This window comes from Brachypodium distachyon, chromosome 1 (assembly GCF_000005505.3).
Source record: "Brachypodium distachyon strain Bd21 chromosome 1, Brachypodium_distachyon_v3.0, whole genome shotgun sequence".
In the NCBI taxonomy this organism is placed as follows: domain Eukaryota; kingdom Viridiplantae; phylum Streptophyta; class Magnoliopsida; order Poales; family Poaceae; genus Brachypodium; species Brachypodium distachyon.
In genome coordinates, this window is record NC_016131.3 from 29438089 (window position 1) to 29453102 (window position 15014).

Genomic DNA, 15014 nt, shown 5'->3' on the forward strand with positions numbered 1-15014 from the left:
CATACTTACTAGTGTGTTGTAAATACCTGGCTGTGTACATCGTGTGGATGTTATTTTGAACCCTTGTCACATGATTATTTTATTTAGGGTCTGTCTAGGACTCAGTGGACTGATTGTTTCTCAGTCGACGATCCGCGCCGTCTGTTTTTTGAGAAACGAATGGAAGGCATAAACACCGATCTGTCCATGACTGAGAAACTTTCAATTTCTCAGTCGACCACCCCACCCCCCGCCCTTCTGCTTTCCCTAGTTGGGTTCGGGCTTGCAAATAAAACCCGTGTGCCCGACTCCCCCAGGTCCGGGTTGCCAGGTTTTTGTGGGCTTTTTCCAGGGTTTTTTTTGTTTTCTGTTTTTTTATTTCTATTTGATTTGTTTGAACCGGCCGGACAGAGTGAACAAAACTCAAAAAAGGCCTTAAAAAACGCCTCCATAACGGCCCACCAGAGAAAATCGACGAGCCCCCGCACCAACTGAGCCCGGAAAAAAAAGGAAATAAAAGGTTTCTGTTTTTTGATTTCTATTTGATTTGTTTGAACTGGCTGGACGGAGTGAACAAAACTAAAAAAAAACGTGGTCTTAAAAAAGGCCTCCATGTCGGCCCACCAGAGAAATCGACGAGCCCACGCACCAACTGAGCCCGAAAAAAAGGGAAATAAAAGCTATCATGGAAAAAAAAGAAAAGCACGTAAACCCTTCGCGAGCCCCCACAGGCAGAGAAAAAAACAAAGACTCCGTCCCCCCTCCCCAGTCAGCCGCCACAGACCCCCTCTCCCCTCTGCAAGAACCCACCCTCCTACACTTATTCCTAGAACCCTAACTTTTCTATCAAGTAAAAACAACAAGCCTGCGTCGTCTGCACTAGATGGACGCGATGCAGGGCTCCCAAGAACAAAAGGAAAACCATATCGACGAGTCTGCGAAAGAATCAATGGATGCATCAGGGAATACGTACCAAGGTGCCGTGGTTTTGTACTGGTCACGCCCCCCCTCCCATCCCCAAAAAGCTCCAGTGATTCCCATCGCCTCCACCACCCTTCGTTCCAAAGCTTTTCTCTACATCTTGTTGCCATCGCCAGATCTACAAAAAAAAGGGGATCACACATTGATACTCTTTAATGGATAATTCACACGTTGATCCGTTTTGTGTATAGTTGACATGTTGATTTCTGTTTCTATATGTCCTAATACAAAAATAACATGCATGTATAATGGAAAATTATGGAGATTTCCTTTTTGGCACTGCAACACTCCCAGTTACAGAGCACCTGCAAGCTCAGGTTATTTTTTTGTTTTTTGTTTTACAACACTTGGCGCTGCTTCTTGGCAGCAAAAAACAACAAAATCAACAAAAAAGGTAGAAATGACAAAACAAAAAAGGAAAAAACTGTGTTGTGCCTGTTAGTACTCACCAAGTGTTTGTTATTATGTCAAGTTGCACGCAAAGCAACTCGCCTGCCCCCCCTCCCCCGCACTTGTGTAACCTAGGGGAACAAAAAATGTACAGGAATTTAAGAAACACATACATGCAAAAAAATCCATGTTTGCTGCATTTATTTTCTCTCATAGAAAATAGAACTTATCCGTGTACCAACATTGCATTTTCAGCACCGCGTGCATGATGTCATTGTCGATCCAGATTCAAGTATTTTGTCTGATGATCATGAGATTGAAGATCCTTATATGCCAATGCAGGTATGCGTTACAGTTCTCTTGTTTCCTCCCCCCTACAGATTTTTAAGTATTAGGGAAAAAAATTAAAAAAAATGGGTGACAGGCACTAACACAGTGCACCATGAATGAAACAAAAGAGAAGAGCCTCAATTCTTTTTCTTTTTTACAGCCCAATCGCTATGGCAGTAATGCTGTGAGTTCTGAAGAACAAGTCTATGGGACATTTACTGAAATGCTACAACAGCCAATGAATTCAAAATACACACAGTTCTTCCATGAACCAATGGGATCAGAGGTAAAGGAACCTTCTATGCAATGATCATAGTTTTTTGCTGTAAAACAAAACGGGTTGCTGTTAAGGAAAAAAATCATGGTGGTGCAAGGGAAAAATTAGGCTAAAAAAAGGGGAAAAATTAAAATTTTAAAATTCTTTTGTGCAAAATTTCAGAACAGGATGTTCATGATCACTGGCCATGATGGGCGTTCAGATGGTGCTGACGGGAAAGCAGTTAATGAAATAGATGATGAAGAAGAAGAGCTTTATCAGCATCCTGGTTCTCATATAGCGCAAGACATTCAAGTTGCACACACACCCTCTGCGGCCTCTGGAAATTTGTCAAGTTTGACAACACAGCAAACAGGAGCATGTCCTACTCACAGATTTGAAAAAGCACCAAGCAATGAAAGAACTGCAGAAATTGAGCAGCTAAGTCAGGATGACATTGAAATATACCTGCAGAACGAGTCTGTTGTTGCATCTCAGTCAAGTAGTCAGGAAATCCGGGCTGACTCATGCTGTGCAGGGCAAGAAACCAAGAAAAAAAAATACAATTGAAATCACTGATTGCCAAGCAAAGATGGTCGTGACATTGAAAGAGGGGGACAGATGGATAGTGACAAGTTTTGAGATGCAGCATAACCATGCGCTCAGTCCCCCTGGTGAGGCTAAATACCTTAGATCCCATAAACACATGACAGATCACGAAAAACTGCTGATCAGAACTTTGAATTCTGTCAAGCTACCTACCAGGAAAATCATGACAATTCTTGCTGTCATCAGAGGTGGGCTATCGGCAGTGCCATTCACAAAGAAAGACGTAAGCAACTACAAGACAGCTATAAGGAATGAAACAAACCAAAATGATATGATGATGGTCCTAGATTACTTCAGGAAGAGGCAGATGCAAGACCCACAATTCTACTATGCTTTCAAGGTGGGTGATGAAAGTAAAGTTGAGAATATATTTTGGGTTGACGGCAACTCTAGAAGATTTTATCAATTGTATGGGGACTGTATCAGTTTCGATACAACATATAGGACGAACATGTATAACCTGCCATTTGCACCATTTGTTGGAGTCACAGGGCATGCAAACAATTGCTTGTTTGCTTGTGCCATCCTTCAGAATGAGACGATTGACACATTCACCTGGCTGTTTCAAGAGTTTTTGCTGTGCATGGGAGGGAAAATGCCTCAGACGATAATCACAGATCAGGATGTGGCGATGAAACACGCAATTCCTAAAGTATTCAAGAAGACCACACACAGAAATTGCTTGTTTCACATCAAGAAAAAGGCAGAGGAAAAGTGTGCTAGGTGTTTTGCAACCAAAAAAATGCTGCACCTAGAGTTTAATGATGTTATTAACCGCTCCCAGACAGAAGAAGAATTTGAGTCACTTTGGCCAGCAATGCTGCGCAAATACAACGTGGAACACATCAAATACTTCCAGCAAATGTGGGAAATGAGAAAGCAGTTTGTTCCTGTGTATTTCAAGAAAGATTTTTCCCCTTCATACACTCGACAGCAAGGAGTGAGGGCACAAATGCTATATTCAAAGATAATGTTGGATCAACATATAGCATAATCAGTTTCCTTGGTGAGTACCAGAGGATTGCCGATAACATATTGGAGAATGAAAAAGAACAGGATTCATTAACTAGAACAACAAAGCCAACTTTATGGGCAGTGTCGGAACTAGAGCTGCAGGCAGCAAAGATGTACACCGGGAATATTTTTTACAAATTTCAAACTCAACTGAAGATGACACAGAAAGTCCATGCCGAAGAGATTGAAAAAAATGTCAGATACGAGGTTTTCAAATCAAGTATGCTTGGTGAGTTGATTTCAGAGAGAGGAAGTTCACGGTCTTGCTTGATCGGACAAATCAGGACATATCTTGCATTTGTGCAAGATTCCAAAAAGATGGCATATTATGCTGCCATGCATTAAAGGTCCTTTTGCACCTAAATATTTCTACTCTCCCAGAGAAATATTTCATTGAAAGGTGGAGGCCAAAAGAAATGAAAGATTTCAGGGATGCAACGAATAATGTGCCAAAGGACCTAACAGGAGAGAGCAGCCATTTCAGGTACAACATACTGACGAGAAGGCTCACGGATTTGGCTGCTGATGCCTCAGAGTACAAGGAATCATATTCCTAGTTAGCAAAAAAAACAGACAAGATGCAGAGGAAGGTAGCTGAGATCAAAAAGCAGGTACAGAAGGAAGAGCAAGATAGGCAGGACCCTGTTGAGGCTGAGCCTGTCAGTGATGAACCAACTGTGGGCATTCCTGAAGAAACATAGAAACAACCTGATGTTGCCAAGAGTAAAGGGCGCCAAAAGTACCAGGTAGACAAAAAACGCTTGTTGAAACTATTTTGACAAAACAAAGGATTACATGCAGCCACTGTAGTGAGCATGATCATAATGTAAAGACTTGCAAAAACTTACACATCAACAAGGAAGCACTGCATAATGGCAAAGCCGGCCGCAAAAACAAACGAGGTGCGGAAAAATCTTCTTGTCATAATTATTTCTCTTGAGTTTGTTACTATAATTTTTTCTTTGATAACCTATGTAGGACCAACTGCTCCAACCCGTGCAAACGCGCAAAAGAAACCAAAGATTTCGAATCCAGTAGTGGATGCTCAGCGGTTATTGGCCCAGGAAGATGCAACGATTCCAGAAGAAAGGAACAAGACAAAGAAGAAGACAGATGCCGCAGCAATAAACACCTCTAAGCTACACTCGCCTTCGATTCCTCCAAGGGACTCGCCATCGCAACGAATCCGGAAACCAACAATGAAAGTCCTTGAGAACATGATTTCATGCACTCCCAGTAAGCAAAAGGCAGCTGTACAAGCCAAGAAATGAGCAGGCTACAGATTTTGCTGTGACTCGCTGTTTTAAACGAACTTATTTACAAAAGGAATTCAGTTTTGGCACTACATTCAGCTTGTCGGTTTTACTACTCGTGCTTTGAAATTTTGTTGTACTCAAAAAAAGGAATCTTCTGTCTGTTTTATCCAGCATTTTTACAGCTCTTACGTCATATAGAACAAGCACAAAACGGTAAACAACATCCTTGATAAAAAAAATGCATGAGAATGTAATTAGAAGAAATATGGAAAACGAAAAAATACCTGTAGAGGTCACGATGCTCTTGGAAAAAAAGGTAGTCCATGCCTCCCACGCTTACTGTCTTTTTATTATGCCTGCAAAATCAGCACAATTTTTTGAAAAATACAAAGAACATAGTGGGGCATGGACACACATATATACGCGCACCGCTTTTTAAGCATTCCTCTTTATCTCCGTACAATAAAAAACCCGAAAACATGTAATGTAACCAGAAGAAAAAAGGAAAGCAGCATTGCGTACACATAAAAAAAAGCAAAAAATTACGACAGATGCAACATTTCGGAAGTTCATATCTGTGCTTGTCATCACCACATAGATTGTGGTCCCTATTTGACATGTGAAACAAAAAAAACAATCACGGGCTGTTGTTTTTATGGACAACAAATAAAATAAAACAAATCTGAAAAAGAAGAAAACTACAGCTACAAACAAAAAATGTATCTTCCCCTCCAACTAAAATATGTATCTTCTCGCCATATGTATGAGTTGTCCCGCCGCCAGTTGGATAAAAAAGACGTGCGCCTCCTTCTAGTTAACTCCCCTGGATATACATCTGCTTGCAATTCAGAAAAACAAAAGAAAAACATTGAAAAAAAAACAGCAAGTTAGCATGGGCGAAGAAAAAACAAGAAAAAAAGAATATGTGCACCCAGGCAAAAACACAGGCAGGGGGGAGACATACTGAAGGGTTGAATTGTCAGACAAATTGTTTCGGACTCCTCCAGTTTGTTATATTTGCAGAACATTAAGTCATTGCGGTATTTGATCCTTATGCTTGGAATATCATCTCTGGAAAACGAGCATGGTGGTTGATTCCGTGGATCCCACTGTTCCATTAATTTCATAACATAGATGCCGCAATCATCCCTGTTTTTTTTTTTTATTTGAATAAAACAACAATGAAGACACAGGTTTAAAAAAAAATGTTATAACACTACAATGCGGAAAAAAAAGACCAAAAAGAAAACATACCTGTTTGTCTGCTTTGGAACTCTTGGATACATGATCTGGAACTCGTCAAATCTTACGCTTGGGAGCCTCATGTCTTTCCATATGGCAATAAAATTTCTGATCTGTTTAATTAAACAACTAATTAAAAACACATTTGAAAAAACACCATTATAGCAAAAGGAGAATAACCATATAGAAGTGCATCATTATATTATACAAAAAACTTTACCAGCATCACATTTTCACTCCCAAACAAGGAGTCGAGAAAAAGAAACTTCTCATCCCTCATATCGACAATGAATAAGAACCAATGTCTCATATGCAGCGATGGAAAGAATAGCTGCAGCACGAGAAAAAAAGATATTTTGGAACCCCATGCTTCCGAATAATAAAAACATGTTTGCCTTAAAACCAAAAGGATGGCAGGAGAAAAAATTGTATAGAGGAACTCACCATGTTGGTAAGATATAGACTGTTTGCTGACCCTGCACCTTCGAAAGCATGGATTACTCTTTTTCTCATGTACTCCTTCCTCTCTTCGTTGTCGTATTGTTCCAATAAGTATTCCTGCATGAAAATAAACACATCACTTACATCTGGGAAAAAAACACAAGAAACAACCATGCGATGTTTAAAAAATAAAATAAAAAACAGATGAAAGAGAATTACACTAATTGTGTGGAAGAAGAAATGTTTGCCACTTTCACTTGGGTGCTTGTCTCTGAACAGTTTCCGACAAAAGGCATTAATAACCCACCCTTCTACCCATCCTTGAGTACTGAATGATTCAGCATAGGTTTTGAAGTGAACTCTGCATTTTTCAAGAAATATTGCAAACCGGCTGGAAAAAGAAAGATACTTTAATCAGCAAAAGAGGGACAACTAAATTGGGGGAAAGAAAAAATACATGACATCGGTAGCCTATAAAAAAAGGCTAATATGAAGAGAAATGAGAATATGATAAAGGTACTAACTACTGGTATTCATTGATAGAGCCAAGACACATGATTGCTTGATAGTGTCTTGCCTCCTCACTTGTCACATTGATTCTGTTTGTTTCATACGGCGAACAAAGCCATTTGCTAGGTTGCAGAACTCTCCTTGGTGGTAAAAAATTAGCATTCGTGGTTGATGGCACCTTGCTGGTATTCATTAACATGTTTTTGCTCCTAATATTTTGGTTGTACATCTTGTCTGACTGTTCAGTTAAAGAATTGCATCTGTTTCTGAAATTTGTTTCTCCTAACACTTGAACTTCTTTGGAATCCTGCACACAGACAAACACACCCTCTCAGAAAAAAAAGACAAAAGTGAAAAAAAAAACAGCACCTGAAAAGAAAGAATTGGAAAGAAAAACACACAAAAACCCCACGAATTAAAAAACCCTGTGTTGTGAGTTGTGAAAATATAACTATTACAGAAGTATAAGGGCTGTCCACTTCAGGCGTGAATTGCAGCTGCAAAAAAAATCTGGGGGAAAAACGACATATAGGAAAAATACTGCAATTTTGAGTTGGAAGAAATTGCAGCTGTAAGAATCAGTATATGTGTTCCCCCACAGGAAAAAATGCAGTTGCAAAAATTAACCTCGGGCAGAAAAACATGTGTTGCAAGAATCCTGCACACAACAAAATGTAAAACGACATGATTGGCAGCTGCAAAAAGAAAACATATGCTGCAGAACATTTTGCAGTTGCAAAAAAAACTCTGTACTACAGATAGAAATTGCATCTGCAATTTGGAAAAATGAAAATGGCACAATTTGCAACTGCAAAAAAACATAGTGTTGATTTGCAGCTGCAAAAAAAAAATTTAACAAGACAACATACATTGCATGGGGTGGGGGGGGGGGGGAGAACATACATTGCAGATTTAACTTGCATCTGCAAAATTTCGAAGAACAAAAATGAAAACAGCACAATTTGCAACTGCAAAAAAAAACACGAAAGTGTTAATTTGCAACTTGCATCTGCAATTTGGAAAAACAAAGTGAAAAACGGCACAACTTGCGGAAGCAAAAAACAAGTGTTATTTGAAGTTGCAAAAAACAACTTGCATCTGCAATTTTGGAAAACAAAAAATGAAAGTGTTAATTTGCAGTTGAAGAAAAAAAATGAACATACATCACATGGGTGGGGGGGTGGGGGGGAGAACTCTACTGCAAATATAACTTGCATCCCCACAATTTTTTAATAAAAATAGACCGTGTAAAAAAACCCGCATTTACATTTGTGGTTGGAGCCTGCATCTGTTTCCTTAAACTTGGCTTCCCTCCTAATTGTATATTCTTGGAAAATGTCTTCTCATCGATTATTTCGACGTCAGCTGCCTCATGAGGCTATGTAAAAAAGAAACAAATAACAAAAAAAAACAGTTATATAGTTCATATGTAAAAAAAAAGGCACTTACAGAAAAAAGAAAAAAAATACGGAAATAGAGGTTGTACCTCTACTTTAATATTATACTTGGTATCTGGTAAGCTTCTTAAAGTGTTCTCCTTGTTGCTCGAATTGCTTTGACTGTCCTGCGAGTTTGCCAATAGAACAAAAAAAAGACACTCTCAAAAAATAGCAGCTGACATATATGGGGAAATGTTATAGCTGTGCAGCTGCATTTGTTGTTTTGCTGTGAAAAAAAGAAAAAAAAAGAAAAAGAAGAATTGAAAGCAAAACATACGAGCTGCAGATCAATTTCCTTGGCCTTATAGTGGATATTGTAGGTGCGCAGCTGCACTTGTCGTTGCTGACTTGTTTTTGGGCACATTGAATAGTGGATTCCTACTGACCTGGCTTCCTACCATAAGATGCGACCCTTGCCTGCTTATACAAAAAACAAAAAGACTTTCCTACCATAAGCCCTGTGCTGCACTTAGAAAAGAGACAGAAGGTGGCAAGGAAAAAAAGGAAATGCGATAGATAAACGTCAAGACAAACCTGATAAAAGGGACTTGCGAAATAACTTTTCCATGCTGCGTCGATGTTTTCCTACTAATGGCATAAAGGTCAAAACTACACACCCCTCCCCTCAAACAGAAAAAAGAAAAAGAAAAAAAAGAATAATAAGAGAAACACATAGTTTCGTGTGGGCAGAAAAAGGTCATATTCATACCTTGTCGTTTTTGGCATTATCATTGATGCATTTGCTTGAGAGTTACTCGTTGGAGAAATCTGCTTGGCATCAATCAAGTCCGTTTTGCACTTCCCATTCGGTGGGGTTGTGATTTGAAGAATTGTTTGAATTACTGTCTGCATATACTTCAACTGGGGGCCAAAAAAAAGAACATATGCAACTAAGCAGCTTGCCGTGACAGTGGGGGAAAGTATGCATGAACACTGACCTGCAGGGTCCCAAATCACATCATCTGAAAAAAAAAAACTACTTACCAATCGCTGCCAAACTATTATTCTGCAAAGCTTTGTTTGCAGCATATTTGTCGCCCGTGTTCCCTGCAGTTGCTTTGTTTTGCCCCTACACAAAGAATGCAAACCAGAAAAAAGAAGAAGAAAAAATTATAGAAACTTGATACAAACATATATTATGCTTCTTGGAAATAATTCCTACATATATTAACCCCATCAAGGACTTACGGGGTATGGCTCTGCTGATTTTGGCTTTTGAATTTTCTCCATTATATCTGTTATTATCTTGCTGTCAGTGCCTTTGGAAGGTCCACTAGTATGTCCTATTGTCTTGTGTTCACCGCCTGCCATGTGGTCCATTGGCGCATGCTTTGGGCTTGCGCATAATGGTGTAGAAGCGTTATTTGGTTCTTCTTTCTCCCCAATATTAGGCTGCAGGGGGGTGAGGTGATGAAAAAAAAATTACATCATTCAGAAAAAAAGGAGAAAGAACATGGAAAAATGTAAGATATGAAAAAAACATATTAAATATCCTGATTAGATAAAGAAGAACCTCTGTTTCTGATATGCAATTTGTAAGCTGCTGCAAATCATCGTTCCCATGCGCTTGCGCGCTTGTTTGAGACATAATACAATCAATCTTTGTGCTGCTAGTGTTCCTTTGAGAAAACTGCTCCTTTGAATCAACATCAGTGCCCGCAGGGTGTGAAGCCCCATTGTCATTTCTGAAACACGGATCAGCTAAGCCGCCTGGCACCTAGTAAGAAAAAAGAAGATTAAAACAATTAAAGTGTGTGAAGGAGACAAAAAAAGTAGATAAACATTAGTTAACCTGAACACAGGGTACTGCATCATCTTCTACGATTAGTCCTGTCGCCTTGGGTTGTTCTCCAATAACCTAAACACCAAAGTGACGCTGCAATTAGGTAGGAGAAACAACAACAAAAAGGTTGAAGATTTGAATGCAATAACAGAAAATACACAAAAAATATATATATATACAGGTAACAAAAAAAAAGGCACAACAAAAAAAAAGGGATGAGGGGGGAATAGAAAAAAAAATGAGGTTTACCTGCGCGCCTTGCGCCGCGGCATCTGCCCTGGTTGGTTCCGTCGCCTTTGTTTGTTCTATGATTGGCTGTACATTGAAAATAACACCAGCTGTTATAAAAAAAAAGGTAGAGATAAGGCACAACATTGGGGGCTGTGTTAAACCGCTGGGTGAAAAACAGAGCATTAAGATTTCTCTCCTCCCCGGGGGGTGTATTTTTATTTACTGCAGTTGCAAAAAGAAAAAAAACTTAGGACAAAATTAAAACAGGGAAAAAAAATACTTCAACATAAGGCAGAACGCCTGCCCCATTGGTGTGCGATGCATTAGTCTGTTGTTTTGGTGCCCTATCGTGCGCTATGTTGTGGGTGTTGACCACACCCAACTCATGGCCCTGTTTGAAAAAAAAAATATAATGAAATATACATTTGAAAAAGCAAGGAGAGCCGGAGAAAAGAGGACTGCTGATGAAAAACCTTCAACTCTTCTCCCCCTTGCATTGAACTTTCGTTTCTCTCGGATTTTGTCTGCACAAAGCCTGGGGTGTTTCGGCTGCTTCCATCTTTATGGCCTGCTAAGACATAAAAATGCACATGCTGAGAAAAAAAAAAGGGTGGCGGGGGCGTGGGGGGGGGGGGGATCAAACCAAAAACAACAAAAAGACAGCAAAAAAAGAGAGGAAAGGGCAGCATTATAATCCCACACAGGCAGTAAAAAAAACAACGACAAAAGGGGGTTTGGGAGAGTGGTGACTAGGAACAAACGATTACCAACACTATCTGCTCTTTCACTGTTGTTCCCACTAGACTCAACCTTCTCGGTGCATGCTGATGTAATTGGACAGTTGTTTGAACTATCTTGTGAATCTTTTACAACTTCAGTGTGTTCTGACAAAGCCAAGAATGCCCGTTCGCATAATTGTCCATCTTTTTCGTTCTGATTTCGCATGAAGTTGTTAGGCTTGTAATCACGTCCATTGCTAGACATTTAGCTTTCTCCCAGCAATGTTAATTCTCACTCTCCATGTAGTTCTGGAATATAATTGCTATATTCTGCTTTGCCTGAACCAAAGACAGCGCACAAAAATGATTACGTGAAAAAAAAAACTTTTGAAAAAAACACATACTGTGTGATATATTCCTCGGATGAGACTGAATGCCCCAAACAACAATCTAACTTTGATCTCAAGTCCAAGAGCATAGCATCCATCAGCTTGGTCTCGCTTACGCCTGGTTTTTCCCCTATGCTATAGCAAGTTTCTGTTTCAGGCTTTATCTGCAAAAAAGACATAAAACCCTAAAATAAATTACACATGTGGGGGATACTACAATGCAGCATTTAGAAAAAAAACGGATGGATGTTTTTTGCCTAAAATATTGCACCTGCAGATTCGCATTAGAAAAAAAGTTCTATCTGCAAAGTTATAAAAAGAAACAATACCAAGTGTAAAAAACATAGAAAAAAACGAAAAAATTGCGGTTGCAAGTTATAAAAAAGAAACTTGCAGCTGCAACTTATAAAAAAAACATACTTGGTGCACGCCGTGTTTGCTGTTCTTTTGCATAACCATTTTGCTAAAATCAATGATCATGTCTCCCTTCCACACTAGTATCCTGGGCAAGATCGTTGAGAACTCTACTTTCCCAAAATCGAATTGGTCTAGGCATCTGACCTGGAAAAAGGAGCATAGAAAAGAGAAAAAAACATTACTATCGGATCCCCTGCCTGCACAAAAAAAATGCTGAAAAGGGCAAAAATACGCCATACAGAGAAGCAAAAAATGAAAAAGGATAAAAAAAAGGATTGAACACTGACCGCTAAGCCATAAATGCATCCGCCTAAAGTACAGGAAACACGACTTTGCTTCCCCTTTTGTTTTTGGTACTTCTTGATAGAATAAATCATCCAATCATGCGTTAGCTTCGACCAATTCATGTCTTTGATCCTCTCAATGTCGACAAAGGCACCCAAATACTTGGTGCTGGGGTATGTGCTAGAGTTGGGACAAAGAAAAGTAGACAACACTACAACCAGGAAGCATCTAAGAAACATGTCATCTGGTATTCATGATTTTCTTCCCAAAGAACTTGATAGGAGGAAGTTCTGACAGTCCAGAAAAGAAAACTTCCCATCTTCACCAGTGGTCTGGATTTCGTATTTGCCAGCTGGGGTGCCTAGAATCATGGTAACAAACTTGGCACTTAGCTTAATTCTGTCATCTCTGAAACAAACTTCTTCTGTGCTGGTATTAGTTCTGTCTGCAATCCATTGTACAAAGGCCCTTGGCACAGAAGACCCATCGAACTCTAGTATGCTGCCAAACCCTGCTTGTCTTATCAGTGCACATTTGCTTTCAGATTTTGAGAAACTTTGGATAACTTCATATAAGTAGGGGGCGTTGCATCGGCTGTAAGCCTTTAGTGCAAATTCATCTCCGCTTGCCCCCTCCAGGTTGGTTCCAAGTTTTTGACCTCTGCGAAAAAATAGAAAAAACATTGACAGCATATACAAAAATAACGAAAAAAAAGAAGGGGCGTACCATAAAAAAACCGAAACATACAAAACATATGCTGACCACCCGCCCGCTACTAATGGTCAAAAAACAACCTGATGTGATTGCTGTATAAAAATAATGTGCTATCATTCCACATGGCTTTGTGTATATAACAACAAAAAAAGAAGTTTAAAATGGCAAGAAACAACTTAATACCTTCTTGCTTTCTTTCTGCATACTCTTCCTGCGACGTTTCCTTTTCAGTCCCTTCAGCACCTGCATAAAAAAAACACATGACAACAGAAAAAAAAAGCACATACAAAAATGTTTTTTCAGTTGCTTTATTTTCGTGTTGAAGCTGACAGTCAAAAACAATCTTATCATGGTGGTAACATCGTTAAAAAAATTCTCGTGCTGATGGTCGGTGTCATATGTTTTCCCCAGCTATTCAACGATAGTAAACAAAAAAAGGAGGTCAGAAAAAAATGTCAAAAAATCGTTACAAAACGAGTTGAAACAATCTGACAGCGGGTAGGGTGTAACTATTACTTCACTGAAGCTGTTGCCCTCTTCATCTGATGAATGTGAGACACCCTTATCTCTCTTATGTTGATAGTCCTCTGAATCACTTTGTTGATACCCATTCTGGAATTCGTAATGGCCCCCACCAACAACCTATGAAAAACAGGAAAAAATAGAAATAAAAAAAATACAAAAACAGAAAACATTTTATATTGGCTAGTGGATTACATCTACAATATGGTGCTTATCCTAAAGCGAACAAAATAGATAAAAACTACATGTATCCGTCTGTGCGAAAAAACTCGCGACTACATACTCCGTTATTGCTGCATCAGGAAAAAAAACACACGCGAGCAAAGTGCCGACATAGAACCCCACCCCATTACATTGCCGTATGTATGTGACAGAAGATACAGATCCACTAAAAACCACCCATCCACCGCTGGGCGCGCAGAGGATGCAGATGGCCGTGTGTATGTAAACAGGACATATGATAATTCATGTACACAAAAAAAAATTCAAAATCTCCCCGTTGCCGGCGAGGGGGACTTACAGCCCTGCTGTTGCTTGAAGGCCAGCTCAATTCCATGGTGTCCTTCGTTCGACCCTGCTGACAAACAAACAACAATATAGAAAATTAGACCTGAGAACAGCAGCAGAGGCGACGGCAATTTTGATTAGAATCGCGCAGTACATGGATGCACGTCAGTGGAAGGGGCACGAACAAAGGGGCCGCAACATGCTCGTGATTCAACGGGCAAAAGTGCGCGTGCAGTAGAGCGCGGAGGGGGGAGATCACGTATCCGAGATAGAAATTACCAGTGGCGGCGGTCGCGGAACAGCTCGCCGGCGGCAATGGCGATTTTTCGCCTCGTCCGTCGAGCGCTCCTATCCTGGCCGTCTTCTCTGTCTCCCTGTCTTCTGAAAATTCAAATTTCCCTGGGGTTGCGGCGCGGGGTGAGAAATACGACCGGTTTCCACCCCTACTCACCCTTGCCAAAAAAAAATCAAAAAGAAAAAAAGGGTGGCCCACCAAAAACACCACGGAAGCCGTCCGACCCAGAAAGCGCAAAAAAAAGGGAAAAGAAAAAGGATATTTGAAAACCCAGGGTCTTGAACGGCGCATGATAACAAACAGGAAAAAAATAAAATTGTGGCAAGATACGCTGATCGACAATACCATCAGCCTCGTGACCCGTAGGTTATATAGAAACATGTAAAAAAACACAAAAAAAATCATGTCGAAAAGAAACTAAAAACCAAAGAAAAAACAATATATATGGGGGCGCAAAAAAAAGGAACAAAAAAAGACAAATTATGCCACACATGAAAAAAAAGAAAGAGATAAACAACCACACATCTATTCACATATACTTAGTGCGCCCCCCAAAAAAAGTGATAGGGCACAAATCATACAACGCAGTCACTCTAGCACGCACATTAACACTTGATGATGTGGGCATAACCCTCTATTATTACATAGTTAACTCCAGGCTTAGTGTCATTCAAATATTCTTTTTCAACGCTTGATGATATGGAC

At 39.8% G+C, this 15014-nt stretch overlaps 2 protein-coding genes across 17 annotated transcripts; one reads left to right on the forward strand and one right to left on the reverse strand.

Annotated features, from left to right (window-relative positions):
* The first annotated feature begins 447 nt into the window (after positions 1-447).
* On the forward strand, positions 448-5505 carry LOC100844939. Its single transcript, XM_010229100.3, has 5 exons — positions 448-956; positions 1606-1692; positions 1841-1966; positions 2120-4461; positions 4538-5505. The coding sequence occupies exons 1-4, from the start codon at positions 933-935 to the stop codon at positions 2504-2506; spliced, it is 624 nt and encodes a 207-aa protein (XP_010227402.2). The 5' UTR covers positions 448-932; the 3' UTR covers positions 2507-4461; positions 4538-5505.
* Positions 5348-14449, reverse strand: LOC100845247. Of its 16 annotated transcripts, none has more exons than XR_002961576.1 (18): positions 14294-14448; positions 14028-14081; positions 13502-13627; positions 13169-13228; positions 13066-13077; positions 12274-12931; positions 11990-12130; positions 11229-11733; positions 10935-11029; positions 10742-10852; positions 10480-10545; positions 10240-10305; positions 9961-10164; positions 9636-9839; positions 9432-9516; positions 9157-9308; positions 8982-9035; positions 8776-8864 (listed from the first exon to the last, which is right to left on the reverse strand). XR_002961576.1 is itself a non-coding variant. In XM_024456556.1 (14 exons), exons 6-14 carry the CDS (start codon positions 11443-11445, stop codon positions 9226-9228), a joined length of 1131 nt encoding a protein of 376 aa, XP_024312324.1. In that variant the 5' UTR covers positions 11446-11733; positions 11990-12130; positions 12274-12931; positions 13169-13627; positions 14028-14081; positions 14294-14448; the 3' UTR covers positions 9156-9225. The 16 variants fall into 16 exon arrangements, 4 of the variants coding, with proteins under 4 accessions (XP_014752558.1, XP_014752557.1, XP_024312323.1 ...); XR_002961573.1 differs by having other exon boundaries at positions 13019-13077; XR_002961570.1 differs by lacking the exon at positions 13066-13077.
* Between the last annotated feature and the right edge of the window lie 565 nt (positions 14450-15014).

Excerpts from the sequence above, each read along its gene's own strand:
- LOC100844939 (XM_010229100.3), top strand. The coding sequence starts at position 933 with ATGCATCAGGGAATACGTACCAAG. Across the intron at positions 1,693-1,840 it reads ATCCTTATATGCCAATGCAG|CCCAATCGCTATGGCAGTAA; the intron begins GTATGCGTTACA and ends TCTTTTTTACAG. Across the intron at positions 1,967-2,119 it reads ATGAACCAATGGGATCAGAG|AACAGGATGTTCATGATCAC; the intron begins GTAAAGGAACCT and ends GCAAAATTTCAG.
- LOC100845247 (XM_014897072.2), bottom strand. The coding sequence starts at position 8,811 with ATGTGCCCAAAAACAAGTCAGCAACGACAAGTGCAGCTGCGCACCTAC. Across the intron at positions 6,616-6,717 it reads TCTTCTTCCACACAATTAGT|GAATACTTATTGGAACAATA; the intron begins GTAATTCTCTTT and ends ATTTTCATGCAG. Across the intron at positions 5,651-5,779 it reads TCTGACAATTCAACCCTTCA|ATGTATATCCAGGGGAGTTA; the intron begins GTATGTCTCCCC and ends AATTGCAAGCAG.